The sequence below is a fragment of the Botryllus schlosseri genome, chromosome 14, assembly GCF_051294905.1.
Source record: "Botryllus schlosseri isolate E-star chromosome 14, Bs_hap1, whole genome shotgun sequence".
In the NCBI taxonomy this organism is placed as follows: domain Eukaryota; kingdom Metazoa; phylum Chordata; class Ascidiacea; order Stolidobranchia; family Styelidae; genus Botryllus; species Botryllus schlosseri.
This window is the reverse complement of record NC_137249.1, coordinates 16453112-16473697: the sequence shown is the minus strand read 5'-3', so window position 1 is coordinate 16473697 and position 20586 is coordinate 16453112. Positions and strand designations below refer to the sequence as shown.

At 39.9% G+C, this 20586-nt stretch overlaps 2 protein-coding genes and 1 long non-coding RNA gene across 3 annotated transcripts in view; 2 read left to right on the top strand and 1 right to left on the bottom strand.

Moving 5' to 3' along the window:
- The window catches only part of LOC145456420 (sodium-coupled monocarboxylate transporter 1-like), a 33506-nt gene extending 13324 nt beyond the window's left edge, over positions 1–20182 (top strand). The window contains exons 5-13 of the mRNA XM_080334537.1: positions 1943–2062; positions 2137–2291; positions 3876–4016; positions 5236–5454; positions 5517–5635; positions 5694–5851; positions 16585–16778; positions 19378–19481; positions 19553–20182. Of these exons, the coding sequence (XP_080190663.1) occupies positions 1943–2062; positions 2137–2291; positions 3876–4016; positions 5236–5454; positions 5517–5635; positions 5694–5851; positions 16585–16778; positions 19378–19481; positions 19553–19719 (1377 nt within the window). The 3' untranslated portion in view covers positions 19720–20182. The remainder of the gene's footprint in view (positions 1–1942; positions 2063–2136; positions 2292–3875; positions 4017–5235; positions 5455–5516; positions 5636–5693; positions 5852–16584; positions 16779–19377; positions 19482–19552) is intronic.
- Positions 8053–10250, bottom strand: LOC145456452 (uncharacterized). The gene is made up of 2 exons (XR_013920603.1): positions 9155–10250; positions 8053–9098 (listed from the first exon to the last, which is right to left on the bottom strand). It is a non-coding gene; the product is annotated as an uncharacterized LOC145456452 (long non-coding RNA).
- Positions 10276–11057, top strand: LOC145456445 (uncharacterized). The gene is made up of 3 exons (XM_080334569.1): positions 10276–10395; positions 10450–10669; positions 10864–11057. The coding sequence occupies exons 2-3, from the start codon at positions 10483–10485 to the stop codon at positions 11001–11003; spliced, it is 327 nt and encodes a 108-aa protein (XP_080190695.1). The 5' UTR covers positions 10276–10395; positions 10450–10482; the 3' UTR covers positions 11004–11057.
- Positions 20183–20586: the final 404 nt, after the last annotated feature.

The following is a 20586-nucleotide window of genomic DNA, read 5'->3' as shown; positions in this document are numbered from 1 at the left end:
GAGAACCACTGTTCTAGTCCGTGACGCGCCTGGCCTTACATGCGAGAATCGCCACTCTCTTTTTCATTAATAACAATGATAACCCCGTCTATTGGGGTTGTGACGTCAGTAGAATTCGTAACCCGGACACTGCTTCGCATTTACTAATGAGATGTCGTAAATCTAATTTCATCACCGCTTCTTGATTAATCATTGGGCCAATGAAAACGTAGCTTTTTCTTCACAAAATCTATTGACCCTCCATTGCCTAACTATACCAGTTATATAATTTAGTCTCTCCTGCGAATTCTTTATCTAGATATATCTATTGCGTTTTCCGGTAGTTTCATTGAATATATACAGAACGTGCCGCAAATAATCATCATCGGTTGTAAGCGCCACTTTTTCCATAATAATAATACTCCAATCTCGCCATTTTCCTTTGGGGGCAGGTTGCTCCCAGGATTATGTGTGAATAAGGAATACAATAATAAACACAATAGGATTGGTCACTACATTCATCTTGAATTATGCAAACATTTTAACATCACCACTTCGACAAAAAATTAGTATGATTACAGCCCAGCACCAGTGACAGAAAACGACCAAGTAATAATTTTGTGGGATGTACCAGTTATAACTGACCGCGAAATTAGGAGCAACCGCCCGGATATGATCATCAAACTAAAAAAGAAAAGAAAATGCTTATTCATTGAACTGGCTGTCCCAGCTGATCAAAATATACTACAAAAAGAATCAGAAAAACAATCGAAATACGAAGACAGCAAAATGGAATGTGAGAAAATGTATCGATGCAAAATAAACATTGTACCGATAGTCAATGGCACTACAGGAGTCGTAAGTAAAAAAAACTCGTGATACATATCCAACAGATTCCGGCTAACGTTCGGTTCGACATGATCCAAAAGATCACGCTATTGGGAACTCTGCATATTCTTCGGAAGGCCTTGAATGCACCACTGGACTAAAATTACACTTGTGAATCACAACAGCATACTTTCTATAATTTCGATTCTTTATTTTCAATCATCTCTGCCTCTAGTCTGTAACCCTTGCCAATTCTTCATCTACTGCAATTCTGTAATCTGACCTCTTCATGTATTGCATAGGTATAACATCTTGACTGTAAAACTGCACTCGAGTTACTGAAAAACTACAACATAAGGTACTCCATATCATAGCTAAGAGCCCCACAGGGGCCTAGTTGTCCATCCCGCAAGTCGCCGCTGAAGAGACTCGGTGTCCTAAACATAGAAGATATGCTGAAACTAGAAATCGCCAAGTTTATGTATCAGTTCCGCTGCGGTCGTTGCCCCGAATATTTCAATGACTTTTTACCTCGGAATCCAAAGCGCACAAGTAGGCTACAACACACGCGCGTTCACGTCGTCCAAATATCATATGATCGACCCAAAAGATCATCGTTCCATCAAATATGCCGGACCTGATGTGTGGAACAGTATCTCGATGGATATCTGACAGTCGACGAGCATGTCCACCTTCAAGTCGAAATACAAGCAATTACTACTAAGTGAATACTAGTCCATCCTCAAGATTACCGGACCACGACTGACCTATCGATCTCGCCTTCCATGACATGCCGCCCATTTTTGTCGCTTGCTTTTTCTATACTATCTTCTTTTACTTATCATTCAGTGTGCATGCCCCCTCTTTATATCGCCTAGGTCTAGGTGGGTGTCTGATTCCATAGACGGCTCCAAGTCGCTTCGACACCTTTCTATCTTTTCATTGTATCGCAATGATGATTACTGAAATTTTAATAATTTACTCCAATCTCGCCATTTTCATTTGGGGGCAGGTTGCTCCCCGGATTTTGTGTGTATTTACCAGTTTTACTGTGAATAAAGAATATAATATTAACTACAAAAGAATAGTGTAAAGTGCTCATACTTACCTATTTTATCGATCGTTTTTCTTTCAGTTATTTTATGCCGGCCTTGTTATTTTCGCGACAGCAACAACTTTACGCACCGTGGTTGACATCTCTATCACATGGTGTATCATTATCACAGCCGGATTTTGCATATTTTACACAACTCTGGTGAATAATCAACGTTATGACATCACGCCGCTGCACAGCGCACAGTGGTTGATAACAGTTCCATGCATTCAAAGGGCGGAGTGAAAGCAGTGATATGGACTGATGCTGCGCAGTTCTTGATCATGATCGCTGGACTTCTAGCGATATTCATTAAAGGTATGATGGTAGTTGGAGGATTTCAAAATTTGAATTTGGCCTTGATCAAAGGCGGGAGAAACACATTTACAAGGTACGTAAAACACACATTCACATATCAGTATAAGAGTTTCCGTTTATAAAATCTATAAAATGGGCGCCGCCTTCTTGGTGTAGTCGAATTGCTGTCAGTATTTTGGGTCAATTATGTTATTTGTGGTTGTTATTAGTGTTTTTAACTTTTGTTTCTCCTCTGTATTGGTTCGTTCTCCCACTAAAAACCAAAACTTTCACGGCCTGCTTTGTCATGCTGTATTTTGAACAATCCTCCGTTCACGCCGTTTAAGTGGCATATAATTCTCGCTAATGTAGGATCTGTTACAATCCAAATATATATCAAAAACGCCGCGGTCCAGTAGCAATTTATCCACCCCTGTGCCTACTTCGTATGGCGAACGACATGCAGCACGACAGTGGTTCATCATCCTGGAGTACGCGAGGCCTTTTCAGTGGGTCCACGAAACCGCTGAAGTTGCGACACCATTTATAACATTTTTGATTTGCTAGGCTTTGGTAGTTCATTCGAAGAAGTTTTGTTTCATAGCTGTTAAAACTTTATGTCTCATACATCAGTAGAATGAAATGAAATATTTCACTATTCAAATTAGTTGTATTCCTCAAATTAGTTATTGCCGTCGAAGAATTAAGATTTGAATAAAATAGTATTTACTGTCGGCACAACTATAATAAATAATTAAAGAATTGGCCACCGTAAATACTATTTTATTCAAATCCAAATTTTTCGACGGCAATAACTCCACTTCCAGTGGATGGAATTGAGTCAAATTTGGCGAACATCGTTTCTATACACAACCTAACAATTTTATGGGGCGAACAGAATATTGTGAATTTTTTTATATTAATTTTTACATAATAAATAGAAACTTTGTTCTCCTGTAGCAATGCCGTTACTGGTTGGAACTGAAGCAAACTAGGTGTGTTGGCTTAAATTAGGTAACCTATAACAATTTATCAAGTAGCCAGTAGATTTTGAGGAAAAAAGTCATTTTTGAACACCCCTAGTGAAGAGCTATGTTTGTAGTTAGAATTTGTTGACGTGAACATAACTTCCGAACGAGCTCATTTCTCGCTGGTGATTAGAAAGATAATGAGGATCTGAAAACTAAATAGTCACACGGGCGCTGCCATGTCTGCTCTTTTCGGCGATCAATCAACGTATTATGCAAAACTGAATTCAGCCTTCAAGGCACGCGATGTGTCGTGTGAAGCAAATTCGAGGGGGATATTGATTGCCAACAATTTTCATGTGTCACACATTTACAAACTTCACATCGAGTGCGGTTTTGATCGTTTGCTATAGACTAGAATTATTTTGCGCACAATTTCAAAATTTCGAAGAAATCTCTCGCAGCACTCTTGCGATACGTAAATGGCACTCTAGGTAAACTGGTTGAGAACCACTATTTGAGCTGGCATTGTAGAAATAGGTGAGCCAGTTTGTAACGAAATGAAAATAAATTGATAACTTGAATAATATAAACAACATAAATGTAATGCCATCCGAAGCGAAGTATAAATCAAACATGGTGGAATGTTAGTAAATATTATGTTAAATTAACTTTGGAACTTTATGTGGCAAAGCCTTTTATTTTACAAGATTCGACTACGGTGTACTAACAAGAGTCTCACCACTGGCCAGGATATTTGGAGGTTTTATGAGTAGTATGGCTAGGTATGGTACGTCTCAACAGTCAATTCAGAGGTATCAGAGCTGCAGTACAACGTCTCAAGCCCGCAGGCAAGTACCGTTCAAGTTCACGTTTATTCATTCACCGTTATAATTAGGTTTGCCTTTAAAACATATAAGGTGTTTTAAATCACTTCGCAAATGTTTTAAACAGTGCATTAAACAAATTGCAATTGTATAATAATGCCATGATTGTGTATTTGGTTATGGTTGTATTAGGGCGAGTATCGTATTGTCATTGTGAGCCGTGAGCCCTTGCGATGCGTTGACTCTTACATATTGAACCAGATAGTCCAATCACTTCTCACACCCAGGATGAATATGGCCGGCCAAGGCATTCACAGTCCGACCGGGATTCATGCCGTGTATGAGTCTGTCATCCCAGACACCAGTATGGTGGTGGAGGGGCCAGCGGCCACAGGCACCTTTTTAAAAATCCTGCTTGTGCCAGCTCTCTGGAACCAACAGGGCAGGGATTTTCGCCGGGCGCTCCGGTTTATCCCGAGAAACCCCTGTTGGCCTCACCCTAAACAGAGACAAAACTAAGATGAAGAATAAAGAAACCTGGAGTAACTATATGGGTTCACTGTGTCCAACGACACACTTTAACACTATTACCATCGGGGATTGGCTGCAGCTGGATGCAAAACCTCAGCTGTGGTCACAACATTCCCACGGTGGGAGGTTGGCTGCGGTTCCTCCAGACCTCTCAAAAATAATTGTGTAAATATGTTCGAAAAATCATGTATCGGACGAATGGCACCACAACCACAGATATAGTCGGCGTATACGATATGGGATGGTTGAAACCCCGAAATCGTCACCGGATTAGCAGTTATAGCACGTAGTTATATATCATTGAAATGACATGGATATTTGGATGATGATTACCACCGATCGTAAAAATGCAACATACCGATGTAGTTCTGGTTAAAAAAAATTTATGTCAAAGTAACCATGTTGTATCTATATTTTCAATTGTAAATATCAATCCACTGTGCCGTCACAATTGAAGAAGCGTGACGTCATAACCAAAACAACAACAATAAAAGCGATTTTTATCCAGGGGCCATGTCTTAAATTCATTTTTGTTTTAAATGCAAACCTATAGCTTATCGTAATTTTGCAGAGAGTGGCAGGTCTCTGTATACCAACAAGTTGTATTAAGAAGACTGGCTAACAATCGACTAGCTAATTATAACCAACCAACCAACCTAACAACCAAAGTAACTGTCTGTCTCGAGCTAAGTATCATCTGAACTGCGTCCAGGGCATCTTCGGTGAATATGATAACGGGAACTCTGGTAGGCCTTGCACTTACTGCGATTGGTCTCGTATGCTACGCCCTCTACCAGTCTTGCGATCCAATCGCCTCTGATGACATTGCTGCGATCGACCAACTCATTCCATACACTGCGTTGAACCTCTTCGATGGCATTCCTGGTATTACGGGATTATACTTTGCCGCCATTGCTAGTGCAGCTTTAAGGTAATTGAAGTATCTTTCTTGTCGGATTCGTGCATTGCGTACAGTTTGCCATTTTCCCACAGCACAGTATCATCTGCGATTAATTCCACTGCAATCAACGTCGTTGAAGATTTTCTGTGCAGTTACTGGAAAAGGTTGAGGAAGTCTCAAAGTTTGAAGGTCACTGTCGGGAAAATATCCGGTAGATTGTGATTCAGAGAGAAAACATCGAAAAAATGTTAATTACGTTCATTTTACAGTCGCAGTTCTGGGATTTGTTTCAATGGCAATCGCCATTATGGCGTCCTATTCATCGTCCAATATCTTTCAGCTTGCATTCACAGTCACTTCAATCACGCTAGGCCCTCTCACAGGATTATTTATTTTGGGATTTTTTATCCCGAAAACGAATGCTAAGGTGAGACGAGATAATAGGATCGACCTAATCTGCAATGCGTGAATATCCAAAATACAGTGGATATTACAAGCATGGTATAGCATTAGTCCTTGCCCAAAGCATGCATATTCAGGATTCCCTTGTCATAGGCATGGTGGTAATGGACGCAGTGTGAGTACACTATGGGTGTGAGCGCGTCTGAGACTTTGCGAATTGGCATAGGTAACCGCAGCTATGTGATTAATAATATACAGGGTTGCCATACCGTCCTCATTTATAAGAAATGTCCTTGTCTTCTACTTGCATTATTTTGTCTTATTTTCAACAACTGCAGAACTTCGATCGTTTTCCTGTGGTACCTGCGTTGAATAAAATTCTAAAATTATGCTTTTGCGTCGAGATTTTATGACATCATAAATGAACGGAACTCCCGTGGGGTACACCAGTGCTCTTCAACCTTTTTCGACGTGGTACACCCTTTTAACGTTTGCTCAAAACTCGTACACCCCTGTTCAGTGTTAAGTAGGGGTCCTAAAAAATGACTTTTTTCCTCAAATCGTACTGGCTACTTGATAAAATTGTTAGGTTACCTAACTTAAGCCTATACACACCAAATTTGGTTCAATTCCAACCGGTAGCCGCATGGCTACGGGAGAAGAAAGTTTCTATTTATTATATAAAAATCAATAACGAAAAATGTGAAATTTTTCTGTTCACCCCATGAAAGTAGGCTATTAGGTTGTCTATAAAATGATGTTCTTCAAATTTGGTTCAATTCCAACCAGTAGAGCGGAGTTATTGCCGTCAAAAAATGGATTTTAATAAAATAGTATTTGGTCACAGGATTTTAATAAAATAGTATTTGGTCACAGAGTCTATTCGCAGCCAGTTAGGCCGCCCGCCACGCAAATGGGAATTTATTTCGTGTCAGCCCCAAAACAGCATGACATTACGAACGATAATCAACCTAAATGTAACAGAATTGGGGAGAGAGTAGGTAAAGCTACTGCTGCAGAAGCGGTAATTCAGATCAGCGATGATAGCAGGCGCACCAGCCTACTGCGTATCAGGCCTGCCTCACACCACACACACACACACACACACACAGTCGATAGTAGCACATGGGCTGCAAGAGATGTCAGTAACCTCAGATCGTATGCTGCTATACACAGTCTATTGTCGCTAATTTGCATCACTAATAACAAAATACTAAATTGCAAATGTATGGCGAAATATTGGACATAAAGTCGGGATTTTAAAACAAAAGGGTTTCGATTTCAACATGGAAGCTGTTTCGACCCTGGCTGGCTACGTCACTTCGTTTATGTGCATTGCGGTATTTATTAACGTCGGGTAGGAAGTACCGATTCAAGAAGTCTGAGCTATCCTCAATAATCACTAAAAGACAAATGACTAGCTGAACACATGTTTGTTAACTGCATACTTTCCAACACCAAACGGAACCGCTGGTCTATTGCCGACGGCTAAATGAATAGGAGAAATATTTGCTTATGACATCACATTCAAGCGGTGTACAGTATTACATTTGAGATAACATCGTACCATATTGCTCATTAACGTGAGCGTCGACATGTACTGACCCTTAAACCTGCCTTTGTGATAGCTAGCCATCGGCTCATTGTAATTCGGATCTGGTACACCCCTGTACACCCCATCCGAGTGGTACACCTTTTGCAAATTCTGGTACACCCTAGGGTGTGCGACAACCCCAGTTGAAGAGCACTGGCGTACACACCACATGATTTGACTTCTAAGTGGTGCGATAGCTAGGGCAGTGAGTGGTATAGCAGTTTCAGCTGTATCCTACCAAGCTATCGCAGCGGATGTCATTTTAGTAGTAAACAGCAGCATACGCGACAATTGCGAGATGACGTGCGCCACCTCATCACTATATTTACGAGGTGGCGGCCGCCTCGTACAGAATGCTCAAACGCCACAGTAATTTGTAATTAGTAATTTGTAATTAGTAATTTGTAATTAGTAATTTGTAATTCGTGATTAGGCGAATCCACCCCACCTCGTCAGAGACACCCCACCCCACCTCGAATCCACCCCACCTCGTCAGAGACAGTCAATATAATCAGAAAACAGTTGTCGCTAGGCGAGCAACTCAATACGATTATAGATAACTAACCTACGGATAGATGGGCAACACGTGATTCACGGTCGAGAGCCCAGATGCCGTCAGATTTGTTGTCGCTTCATAGCATGAAGCGGCAGGTTATTGGCCAGATTGATGTTTGGTGCAGATAGGATATAGGGCAATCACAACAGGTTATTTAGTGATACAGTACACAGGCACTGGCGCGGCTATCATTGCATTAATATCAGGAGGATATTTCATGAGCAAAATAAGTCATGATATTCACTCCATTATTAATTGGTTTCAATATTGACTTCGGCTGAGATTTCCTTGAACTATTTTGGTTTGTATAATCATTAGAGCGGCCATTTTTTGACATGTCAAAATTTGTCAAAATCGTAGTGGTAAAAAGTTGCCTATTTCTGAGCCAAAAACGTTTTTCGATGCTAAACTACTTCGTTAGGACAGCTATAGTTCCTACCAGAAAGGCAGAAATCAAGATAAGAAGTTGGCTACAATTTTAACATTATGTGGTCAAAAAAACGCCCTAATAATCAGAGATAGGTTTTAGTATGTATTGCTAAATAAAGAGAATATGTTTTCATAATCCAGGCATAATTAATATGGAATAATTATATTTCGAATTACTGACTGAGGATATCATGTGTGCGTAGGGCTTGGCACAATGATTCTCGAATCCGAACATAATATGATTGCGGTGGAGGATGCATCAACGAGTCACAACTGGAGCTATTTCACTTCGAAGTCAGCTGTCATAAAATAATCCAGTTTTTGGGCAACATAGTCTTCTTGCTTTGCATGTTGATACTGCCTAGCCATGCAAAGATTCCTCCTATGTAAAAAAGAGGTAAACCAACACTATGGCTGAAACCTTGACGTTGGTGTGTTGGCTTTTGTCCAATATCAGCTGGCAGTCCACTTCGCAATGGTGACATATCAAACTGACACATATATCCTCAGTATTTATTATTTTCAATATTTAATATTATCTTATATATATTATTCAATCGACTTTCGCTTGGGTATTGGGGATGCATCGTAGGGCTTTGCCGATCTTTTCATTGCCTTTGATTGGGTGACATGATGGATGTCGTACGCTAGCTGTGGAATATCCGGATTTGTCCGTCTTCTCCCCATTTGTCTCTGCAATCACAATCCCAGTCAATAATCTAACGCCTTATTACGTTTAAGTATCTTACTAAATTTCCAAAAAATGCCTCTAGCACATCTTGCGTGAACGTTCCAAGGGCCAACTTGGGCATTTCTTCGATGAGACGATCGCATAGACCCACCATATTCCGTGACGTGAAAATTAGGCCCAGGTTATTGCTGGGACAAAGAAGATTCCATTAGATGGACTCTTTACTGATCCAAATCCGTAGGCTCCTGAAAGGCCAATTTTTCTATGCTCCGATCCTCAGCATCTCCCCAAGGTAGCTTTACCTGATAATTTTAGATCATATTATATTGTAGTACGGTGAGCACTACCAGAGGTGGTCAAAGTAGTCAAGAAAGCTACTCAAGTAGAAGTACAAGTAGCGATGAAAAAATCTACTCAAGTATGAGTAGAAGTACTTCTTCCATAAGCAACCTAAAACTACTTGGAGTAGAATTAGAATTGACTGACTTTAAAGCTACTCAAGTAAGTAGTTTTGAAAACTATCGTAATTCGTTCGCATGGACTGCCAAAAGCTATGAGGAAGGAGTAAAGAGCTTGATTCATATTGATGCATCCCAGGCGGGGTCAATTTTTGACAGAATAGGCAGTCGTCCATATCATGGGATGTAAATGATAGTATTGATATGGAATGTGCTACTAATTCTTTGTTTACTTGAACACCCCGTTTTAGAGAATATCATGGCATGGTGCCCTCCCCCATATTATAAGGCGCCTAGTTTAGTCAATGAGCATTGGTGACAAGTTGTGTCGGATACGGCTTCAACACTTTGCGCGATTAGTAAACGTTAATTAAAAATATGGCAGTTCGTATGTTTTCAAAATGTTTACACAATAACTGAAACAATGACAATAATGCCCGTAATTTGAAGAAAAATACAAAAAAAGCGGTAATATATAATGTGTCGTTTGTCCAGAAAGTTTCAACGGTGGTCTGCTAGAACAGGTCTAAGTCTAACGTTAAAAAAAGTAAAGGTTCACTTTTCCGGATTTGGACACGTCATGTTACTGCTAGATTGCGAAACGATAGTATCAAATGTTATGGTGGGGGGGGGGGGGTATACTTACTGTGATACTTTCGTTTAAACATATTTGTCACGCCGTATCTACTGCGCGCGAAGCGCAACGAAAATTTTTTGACCTAAAACAGATGGTTCAATAATCAATGTCGTCACATGCCGCATTAGTTATCCGATATGCAGCCTGGACGATGAAAGAATTGCATGGCTGGGTGAATTTGCGGATCGATTATTGAGTTGGAAGGTCAGTTCCTCATAGTTATTATTCGAGGTATTTTCGGGTCATCATGTAATTTAGAAATATGCTTCAAGTCGTGGTGAGCCAAAACGAATGATGGCAAAACCCACAATGGAAGGCCTAATTTTCACGTCACGGAATATGGTGGGTCTATGCGATCGTCTCATCGAAGAAATGCCCAAGTTGGCCCTTGGAACGTTCACGCAAGATGTGCTAGAGGCATTTTTCAGTCGAGCTCAGCTGCGCGCCTCTTCAGATGCACTGTCTAAGAATTATCAAGGTGAAATACACTAAGAAAAAGTTGATCAAGTCCCTGCATTAATTCGATTTTTAGTACGCATTGTATCAATATTTTTAAAAAGTTTATTTAGACTCTCGCGGGCCGCACAGAACGGTGTTGCGGGCAGCATGCGGCCCGCGGGCCGTAGTTTGCCCACCCCTGCGTTAGATTATTGACTGGGATTGTGATTGCAGAGACAAATGGGGAGAAGACGGACAAATCCGGATATTTCACAGCTAGCGTACGACATCCATCATGTCACCCAATCAAAGGCAATGAAAAGATCGGCAAAGCCCTACGATGCATCCCCAATACCCAAGCGAAAGTCGATTGAATAATATACATAATATAATATTAAATATTGAAAATAATAAATACTGAGGATATATGTGTCAGTTTGATATGTCACCATTGCGAAGTGGACTGCCAGCTGATATTGGACAAAAGCCAACACACCAACGTCAAGGTTTCAGCCATAGTGTTGGTTTACCTCTTTTTTACATAGGAGGAATCTTTGCATGGCTAGGCAGTATCAACATGCAAAGCAAGAAGACTATGTTGCCCAAAAACTGGATTATTTTATGACAGCTGACTTTGAAGTGAAATAGCTCCAGTCGTGACTCGTTGATGTATCCTCCACCGCAATCATATTATGTTCAGATTCGAGAATCATTGTGCCAAGCCCTACGCACACATGATATCCTCAGTCAGTAATTCGAAATATAATTATTCCATATCAATTATGACTGGATTATGAAAACATATTGTCTTTATTTAGCAATACATACTAAAACCTATCTCTGATTATTAGGGCGTTTTTTTTGACAACATAATGTTAAAATTGTAGCCAACTTCTTAGATCTTCATTTCTGGTAGGAACTATAGCTGTCCTAACGAAGTAATTAAGCATCAAAAAACGTTTTTGGCTCAGAAATAGGCAACTTTTGTACTACTACGATTTTGACATATCAAAACATGGCCGCTCTAATGATTATACAAACCAAAATAGTTCAAGGAAATCTCAGCCGAAATCAATATTGAAACCAATTAATAATAGAGTGAATATCATGACTTATTTTGCTCATGAAATATCCTCCTGATATTAATGCAATGATAGCCGCGCCAGTGCCTGTGTACTGTATCACTAAATAACCTGTTGTGATTGCCCTATATCCTATCTGCACCAAACATCAATCTGGCCAATAACCTGCCGCTTCATGCTATTAAGCGACAACAAATCTGACGGCATCTGGGCTCTCGACCGTGAATCACGTGTTGCCCATCTATCCGTAGGTTAGTTATCTATAATACGATGCCGCAATCATAACTCATTCGCGTTATACGCAAGAGACGAGATACAGATCAGACCTGGGCAAAGTACGACCCGCGGCGCTATTCTGAGCGGCCAGCGCAATGTTGCTTCGATATCAAAACGCATCACCTACTATTTTGAATGTTGATGCGTGGATTAAAACCGCAGGCTGTCAAAAATGAACCGCAAGTTCGATCACTATGAAGCCTGATCAATGATATGCCGCGATTACGCAACCTACGTAGCTCGCATGGGTAATCCAGATTCAAAATAAAGCCAATGTAGCAAAGGGTGCCGTAACAAATGAAGTCACAAGAAGTCACTCTTTCCATATAGTTTAGTGCTAAAGTTAAAGAGTGTTCTCTCTTGTTTCGGCGAAGTGGACCAAGGAGAGAAACGGACGTGGTAAAATGGTTGCCGGAGAACCCGGCCCTTGGAGAACCCGGCCCTACCAACTCGGCCCCCGGAGAACCCGGCCCTTGGAGAACCCGGCCCTCGGTGTATTCCTCGGGAAATTTTGAAATTAAGTGTATTCACAAGTATTAATATGAATTAATAAAGTAATAATGTTATTATCAACTGATTTGTCGGTCTTGTAAGGAGGTCAGGGCATGCGTAGGTCACGCAGTCACGGAGTGATCAGATCACGTGATCACGATTGCGTGGTCAGCTCATTGTTGAATTGACTTGGCGAGGGGCGGACGTGCGACGTTCGACATCCTCGTATCTGTTCATGACATCGCATTGGGTCTTATCGCATTGTATATTGTGTGTGACTTGTTCAGATGAAAAATATATCCCAACGATTGTTATTGCTCACATATCAACCACGAGTGGTCTGCTCGTTATTGCAACTGTAGGTTGAGGTGGGGTGTTAGGGTTGGGTAGGGTAGGGGGGAGGAGACATTAGGGTTCGGGGAGTGGGACATTGGGTTCGGGTAGGATACTAGGGTTGGGGGAGGTGGGATAATAGGGTTGGTGGGGGTGGGATATTGGGGTTAGGGTTAGGATATTAGGGTTGCCGGAGGTGGGATGTTAGGGTTGGGGGTGGGGGGATATTAGGGTTGGGGGAGGGGGGATATTAGGGTTGCCGGAGGGGGGATATTAGGGTTAGGGTTAGGGTAGGATATTCATCATCATCATCATCATTGGTTTATTAGCAATTTTATCAGTTCAATACACCACAAAAAATGCGATACAATGAAAAGACAGGAAGATGTCGAAGCGACAAGGAGTAGTCTATGGAATCTGACACCCACCTTGGCCTAGGCGATGTAAAGAGGCATGCACACTGAATGAAAGTAAAGAAGATAGTATAGAAAAAAGAAAGCGACAAGAAATAGGGCGGCATGTCATGGGAAGCGAGATCGATAGGTCAGCCGTGGTCCGATAATCTTGAGGATGGACTGTATTTATTTAGTAGTAATTGCTTGTATTTTGACTTGAATGTGGACATGCTCGTCGACTGTCGGATGGCCGGCGGGATACTGTTCCACACATCAGGTCCGGCATATTTGATAGAGCGATGATCTTTTCGGTCGATCATATGATATTTTGACGACGTGGACGCGCGTGTGTTGTACTTGTGCGCTTTTGATATTAGGGTTGCCGGAGGTGGGATATTAGGGGTAGGGTTAGGGTTGCCGGGGTGGGATATTAGGGGTAGGGTTAGGATATTAGGGTTGCCGGAGGTGGGATATTAGGATTGCCGGTGAATACAAAATTTCCCGAGGGCTTGGTACACATTTAATGCATTTTTAATTCAAAATTGCATTCACCGAGGTCCAGAGTAGTCGAAAAACACCTTGAATACCACAACAAATAGACCACGCGTGCTTGATATACAAAATTTCCCGAGGGCCGGGTTCTCCAAGGGCCGTGTTCTCCGAAGGCCGAGTTGGTAGGGCCGGGTTCTCCAAGGGCCGGGTTCTCTGGTAATCGGTAAAATGACAGTCATATTCCAGTTACAAGTAAAGGTTAACCTAGACTTTAGATGTCGTGGGATTCATGAGGCACTTTTTAATAACAAGGAATTGCTCGAGCAGATTGTTTCTACCAAAAATTATGGAATGTGATTTGCCACGATTCATATAAATACAAAGTATGTACAAAAACGCTTTTTAATGCTAATCTAATTTTCCGACTGTCCTTATTTTTGAATCCATGTCGATTGCAATCCTGATTACATATTTTTGAGACGGCAATCGTAATAAATTACCCGTCAAGTCTATGTTCGTGTTTAGATCACATTGAAATCGCATCCACACCAGCGTCAAAACAATGTTGCACGCCCGGAATAGCTTTCTAGTTGAGATCATTCGAAATAAGCACATTGAATATATGTGTTTGATTTTTGTTGTTTTCGGCATTAAAGAATGCCACAAAATGAAAAATTATGCATGAGCATGCGACACTTGAGCATGTGACACTAAAAACCCTGAAATAATTCTTAACCCAACTCTAACTTTACCCTAATTTTCTTCTCTAACCCTTAACCTACCCAACCCAAACAGGCATAAGTGCGGCATGCTTTTGTGTCGTAATATGCTCATATGTAGGCCTACAGTGTACACACAAACTAAAAAAAAAAATTTTCGCCTGTAGCAGGAATTGATGAACATTTTGGTATGAATTAATAAAATTATAATCATTTTGTTCAAATCGAAAAAAATGTTCCGCACAAACTAAATCAATTTTTGACACAGGTCCAAATATGGAAAAAATTTAAAATTCAAAGATATTCTTTGCTACAAATTTAATCTTCAAATATATGTCCTTTTGCATTTCTTGTAAAGTTCATCCATCAATTTGACTTCCCTTTCTGTTATTATGTTAGTGCCAGGGACATCTTCGACGGACATATCCGACTTCTAATGGGGTTTGGGGGTACTTTATCGCTGCAGGACATTCGACCGCAAAGATAGCAGCAAATAATCTTTGGTATATTTTAGAGCCCGACCGATATTTGATTTCTGGTCGATACCGATAAAACCGATATCTCACATCTTGACCGATAGCGCCAATACATTTAGCCGATATTCAAAAGAAGTTGGATGTATACATAAACACAAGAGGGCATTTATTTGAACATCTTTACAGTCATTGTTATACTTGAACATGAAATGAACTGCATCTGGACACCTGTAAAGTGTAAGCTATATGAAATATATCAATATTCTCAGTCTAGCGGTCAAAGATTATAGTTTTCTGACTTTCTACCTCCATGTTGTGACGTCACACGCAAATTGTCGTTAATTTTTCAGCTCCAATGGCCGATACCGATAATTCTTTCAAAGTGTGATATCGTCTCGATATAATCGACAAACCGATAATCGGCCGGGCTCTATTATATGCCACCTTTAGACATCTGGTTAGAATACCAGTCTTCCTGACACGCATTTGCGATGAATAAGCATGTTATCTCCAGAGTTATTCTCCACCTGGGGATTTGGAAGTACGCAATAATGGCCCTTGAGCACCATCTCGCATTGCGTAGAGGTGGAAATTTATGCCATTTGATTAGTGGTAATCTAAACTATTTTCTTTGAAAGAGCGGCATGTTCTGCACATGTTATAGATAAACTTAAAATCATCCCTACGTCCTCGGTTTTCTAATATTTTCATCTGAAATTCTGGCTTGGTGGATTGCACCTAGTTTTCATAGTGTTTTACCACATCATCTCCAAATTTGTAACTGAGAGTTGGATTTGTTGAAGACGTTGGATTGAAGAACTCTAATGTATGCTTTAAGAATCGATAATATGATGTTGGCAGACAATATATTGTGGTTTATGAAAACCCATGCTCATCATTGCATTTCGCAGTTTCGAAACAACGCCATTCTGCCGTCCAGTATCAACAGATGCTATACGGTGTCACATATGATATATCATATTTTCAAATTTTCCTATGCATCATATTCTTCTAATCGGTTTTCTAGACCGCTAAAAATACCCAGAGTTGTCTACTTTCGCCTTTTCGAACACCCAGTTTGATTTGTGTCAGACAAATTGAAATTATACGATATATACAGTCTACGTCTAAAATTGGAATTAATAATTATGTATTAATTATTTAATATTGACTGTAAACAAGATCACGATAGGAATAATTCAATCTGGGCGATCAAAATGTACCAAAATACTATTTTAAATCTTTGCAATTGGAATTGAGTCAGTTAAATTCAAATCAGTCGGTATATATATTATATAGTCTGTATCCACAAAAGAAAGCCTATCCTTCATACAGTAAAAACTGGAAAATTTTTGTACGGGAGGTTTTTGTTCAAACAGTCTTAACTTTTGTGAGTTTTGAAATCAGGACACTAAAGTTCATCATTTGTGACTACAGGACACACAAAATTTTGAATTTTTTTCTAGTCATAACCCTAGTACACACACCGTCATTTGCATCCAGTGGAGTGTACCTATCTATTAAGTGGTTATCTCCGAGCACGGTCGTTGGTTTTATCGCGGGAAACTCAAGGAGCTTAAAATGGATTTGTAAATGGGAATAGAAAATGACATGCCTGTGAATGTGTCGAATAGCACGCGTAACTTATAATCTCATCCTCATTTATTGAATTTTAATGTTGTTGTTTAAGGGAGCTACACTCGCGTTCGTCATCAGCGTAGCGTTTGGAGTGTTCATGTTTGTCGGACACGAATTTTTGAAAGAGACGTATCAGGATGTTATTCTTCCGACCTACACGTATGGATGCTTACACGATGACATCACCCAGGCTACGAATGTAACTGCATCTTCTGAACTTTTTACAACGTCATCACAGGGCCTTGAGTAAGTTTCATTATTAAAGTTCCTCGGTCGAGGTTGAGTTGAAAATCCCTATACACAAATGCTGTGGTCTACGCATTCATCACATTTGACCATTTGCATAATAATAATAATAATAATACAATGTCATAACATATGCTCCGCATATCCTAACATAAGATAGCACATACATCTGATTGTATCATTTGGCTATTGCTAATTTTGCAGAAGTGGTCAGCAACGAAGTACTTATGCTTTTACGAAGTACTCAAGTAGTGTTCCTGTATACTTCCAGTACTTACTCAAAATACAATTTTTCGCTACTTCACCTTTTACTTTGTTATATTTTGTGACTTACTTTTTTACTTTGTGCGCAATTTATAGTTTGTAAAGTAGAAGTATCATGAGTGGGGTGATTATTTTGTGACATTGCAAAAAAAAGCTAAATTGTAGCGTTACGTCAAAAAACTGTCAAAATTGTTTACAATGTCAAAAAGTGTTTGCAAAGGTCATTTTGTTCGCTTCGTAGAGGTTGCACTATCGGTGAACTTTTTACACCTTGTAGGCTACTTTATAGTCTCAAGGTTGTAGATAGTCCATTGTCTACTCATTGTGAATGCTAAACATCGAAGGAAACAAATAAGTTGATGTGGCGTGATGACCGACACACTAAATTTTTAGTCGATCAGCAGTTTTTTTAAAGCTCATGCCGAAATCTCAAGATGTTAACAAATGTCAGGTCTGGGTTGTGGTCAAAAATGGTGATGCAGAAAACAATGTCGGTAGGGTTGCATTTAAAACAAACGGTGTTTCAAACCAAACATATTTTAAACAGTGTTTCAAACAAACACCTTTTTGAAAAAAAAATGGTTTGTTTTCAAACACTGTATAGTTACGCCATAATTGTGTAAATACTTTCGGAAAACATGTCGTATGAGCCTACTGACGATTTGCATCCAATATCGTCGACGTACACGAAATGGAGTGGCTGGAGCCCTCGAAATCGTCGTTGTTTCGACAGTTATAGCAAGTAGATATTGATAAGTGGATTGGATCTTCTGGTGATGATGACCGTAAAAAAGCTGCATAACGATGTAGTCCTGGTTAAAGATATTTTTGGTCTATGCATGACAGTGTAGTCGTAAGAACTTTTCGTCGAAGGAGCCATATTCTCCCTATACTTTCAATTGCTAATGCTCATACACTGTGACGTCACAATTCAAGATTGTTGACATCATGGCTAGAAAAAAGACAAAAAAAAATACATGTTTTAAACATGGGTCATGATTTGAACATGTTAGTTTTAAGTTGATTTTAGTTTTCAAGGCAACCCTAATTGTCGGTGTGAAGCCACCTAACACTCCAGCAGTATACACACTGGAATCCAATGCTGTCAACAAACAATTGCTTCAGTTGAACGTTTTTTCTCTATTGTTGCCAAGCTACTTCGTAAGGACAGACAGTTTCAATCAGAAATGTACTACGATTCTAACGTTATGCGCACCAGTGCCTAGTTTAGACTCTTGAACGCAAAATTTTGTAATAATTTGGTTTTTGAACGTCAAAATTGTCAAAATTTGGATTTCTTAGTGCTAAATCGTCCGTTTCGTATGTCAAAATATAATCGTCTTAATCACGAGAGAGAGAGAGAGAGAGAGAGAGAGAGAGAGAGAGAGAGAGAGAGAGAAAGAGAGAGACCACGACGGAGAAATTCAGGGACTGTTTTCGCAGGGAGTCCCAAATTTTCGTCGTGTTGCGGGAGAAATATATGTATGGAGCTTGCAATATTTTTCTACGAAAGTATTGATCAATATAATTTATGTAAACGTTTAGTGGTTCATGTGCGCAATGTCAGGCCGCATAGTGGTCCATATGAAACTTTCATCACAGTAGATAGGGCCCAGTAAAACATTTGGAAGTATACGATCTACAATATATTCGGTCACCTCCCTAATCGCGCAAAGTATCTGTTACAACTTGTCCACATCGTTTATCGTATTATTAACTATGCTCCTGGTAATACGGGGAGGGAGCCGTGTAGACATGTTCCAAAAAGAATCACTCGAGTAGCCTAAATAGCCTAACAGCTACTATTCTGTTGAAAACCCAACATTTGTATCACATGATGCGGTCGAATCCTTATACTGTTGAAAATATATATCTCCTGATGTGTCGACACCGACTACATAAATATCAGTTTTCAAGATTTAGCGGTCCGCGATAGTGTATTTATGACTACTTACTTACTGGAGTAGTTTTCAAAGCCAAGAAAAAAGGAGAGAAACATTTGAATATTGCTAATTTTATCTCGGAGCATTACCAAAATAGTTTCTAGTAGGCATCGTCACAAGATATTTGAGGTTTTCGACCATCATGCAAAAGAAATTGCAGCATGAACTGGCGGATATTTGTAAATTCATATGACTACAAACAAAATCACCGATATGAGCGTAGCGACTAGTTCACCTTCTTACCCGATGTAGCATATATTTTAATGTACTGAATGTCGATATAACCAATATCATTTCATAATCCGCTACTTAGAGTTCTGACGTCAACTTGCCGATAGACAGATTGCGTATAGCTTATTTTGCACCTACATTATCACGCTGAACTCTTTCAGGCATTCTGCAATTCAGAATCTGTACAACCTAAATTTCAACCTGCACGGGTTGATACTCATGCTCGGAACGATAATTATTGGATATCCGTTGTCCTTGGTTACAGGTAACGTGATCTCAATACCGCGCATAGGCATATATGATTTGCTACACCAGTCTAATTGTTTTATTGACCAGGTCCGGCTGATCCTGCAATGAGCGATCCGAAGTTATTCATTCCCATCGTGGATAATAAGCGCCTTCCCACACACGTGAGGAAGTTTTTTCGCTTCGGCGTACCCGAACAAGACGAATGCGACATCAGATCACAAATTTCTACAATTATGGTCGAGGATAAAATGTAAATTGTTATAATAATTCACTCCAGACAAATATTTTAATCGAGCTCTTCTGGAGAATTTTGATTTTGTTTATAAATTGTTTCCTAATTCCATTGGTGCTGTTGATGAGAAGACAACGATCCGTTGAAGCTATAAAAGCCGTATCCGAGTCTGGCTAGAACTTGACAGGGTAGCGGCCAGATAATATTTTGGCATTTTTCCACGTGTTGGAGGTACAAGAAAACACATGCGATATTTGTAATATTCATATATCTATGTCATATGATGTCTCTCACTTTCATTGCTGGAATTTTCTATCATCGGATATTCGTCGCTGGCAATTTCTAATGCATATGTGTGTCATGTCAGCCAACATCATCATTGAGTAATTATTATCATTGAATGAGTCGTCCTATAGCTTTGTATCACAGCCAGTTTGAGTTATAAATACCAACTACATTCTTCACATGTTCTAGTTCGAGGGTTTCAACCTCATCACGCCAGTAAGTGTGTCGTACACAGATAAGAATACACAATCTTTTCACTGAGAGTTCAGTACAGGGGCGATATGGCAACTAATGCTCTATGGCCCACTGAATAAAACGTCGTGGCCTGCAGGTTGAAACCCTCGGACTAGAACATGTAAAGAATGTAGTTGGTATTTATAACTCAAACTGGCTGTGATACAAAGCTATAGGACGACTCATTCAATGATAATAATTACCCAATGATGATGTTGGCTGACATGACACACATGTGCATTAGAAATTACCAGCGACGAATATCCGATGATAGAAAATTCCAGCAATGAAAGTGAGACACATCATATGACATAGATATATGAATATTACAAACATCGCATGTGTTTTCTTGTACCTCTTATCAATAATC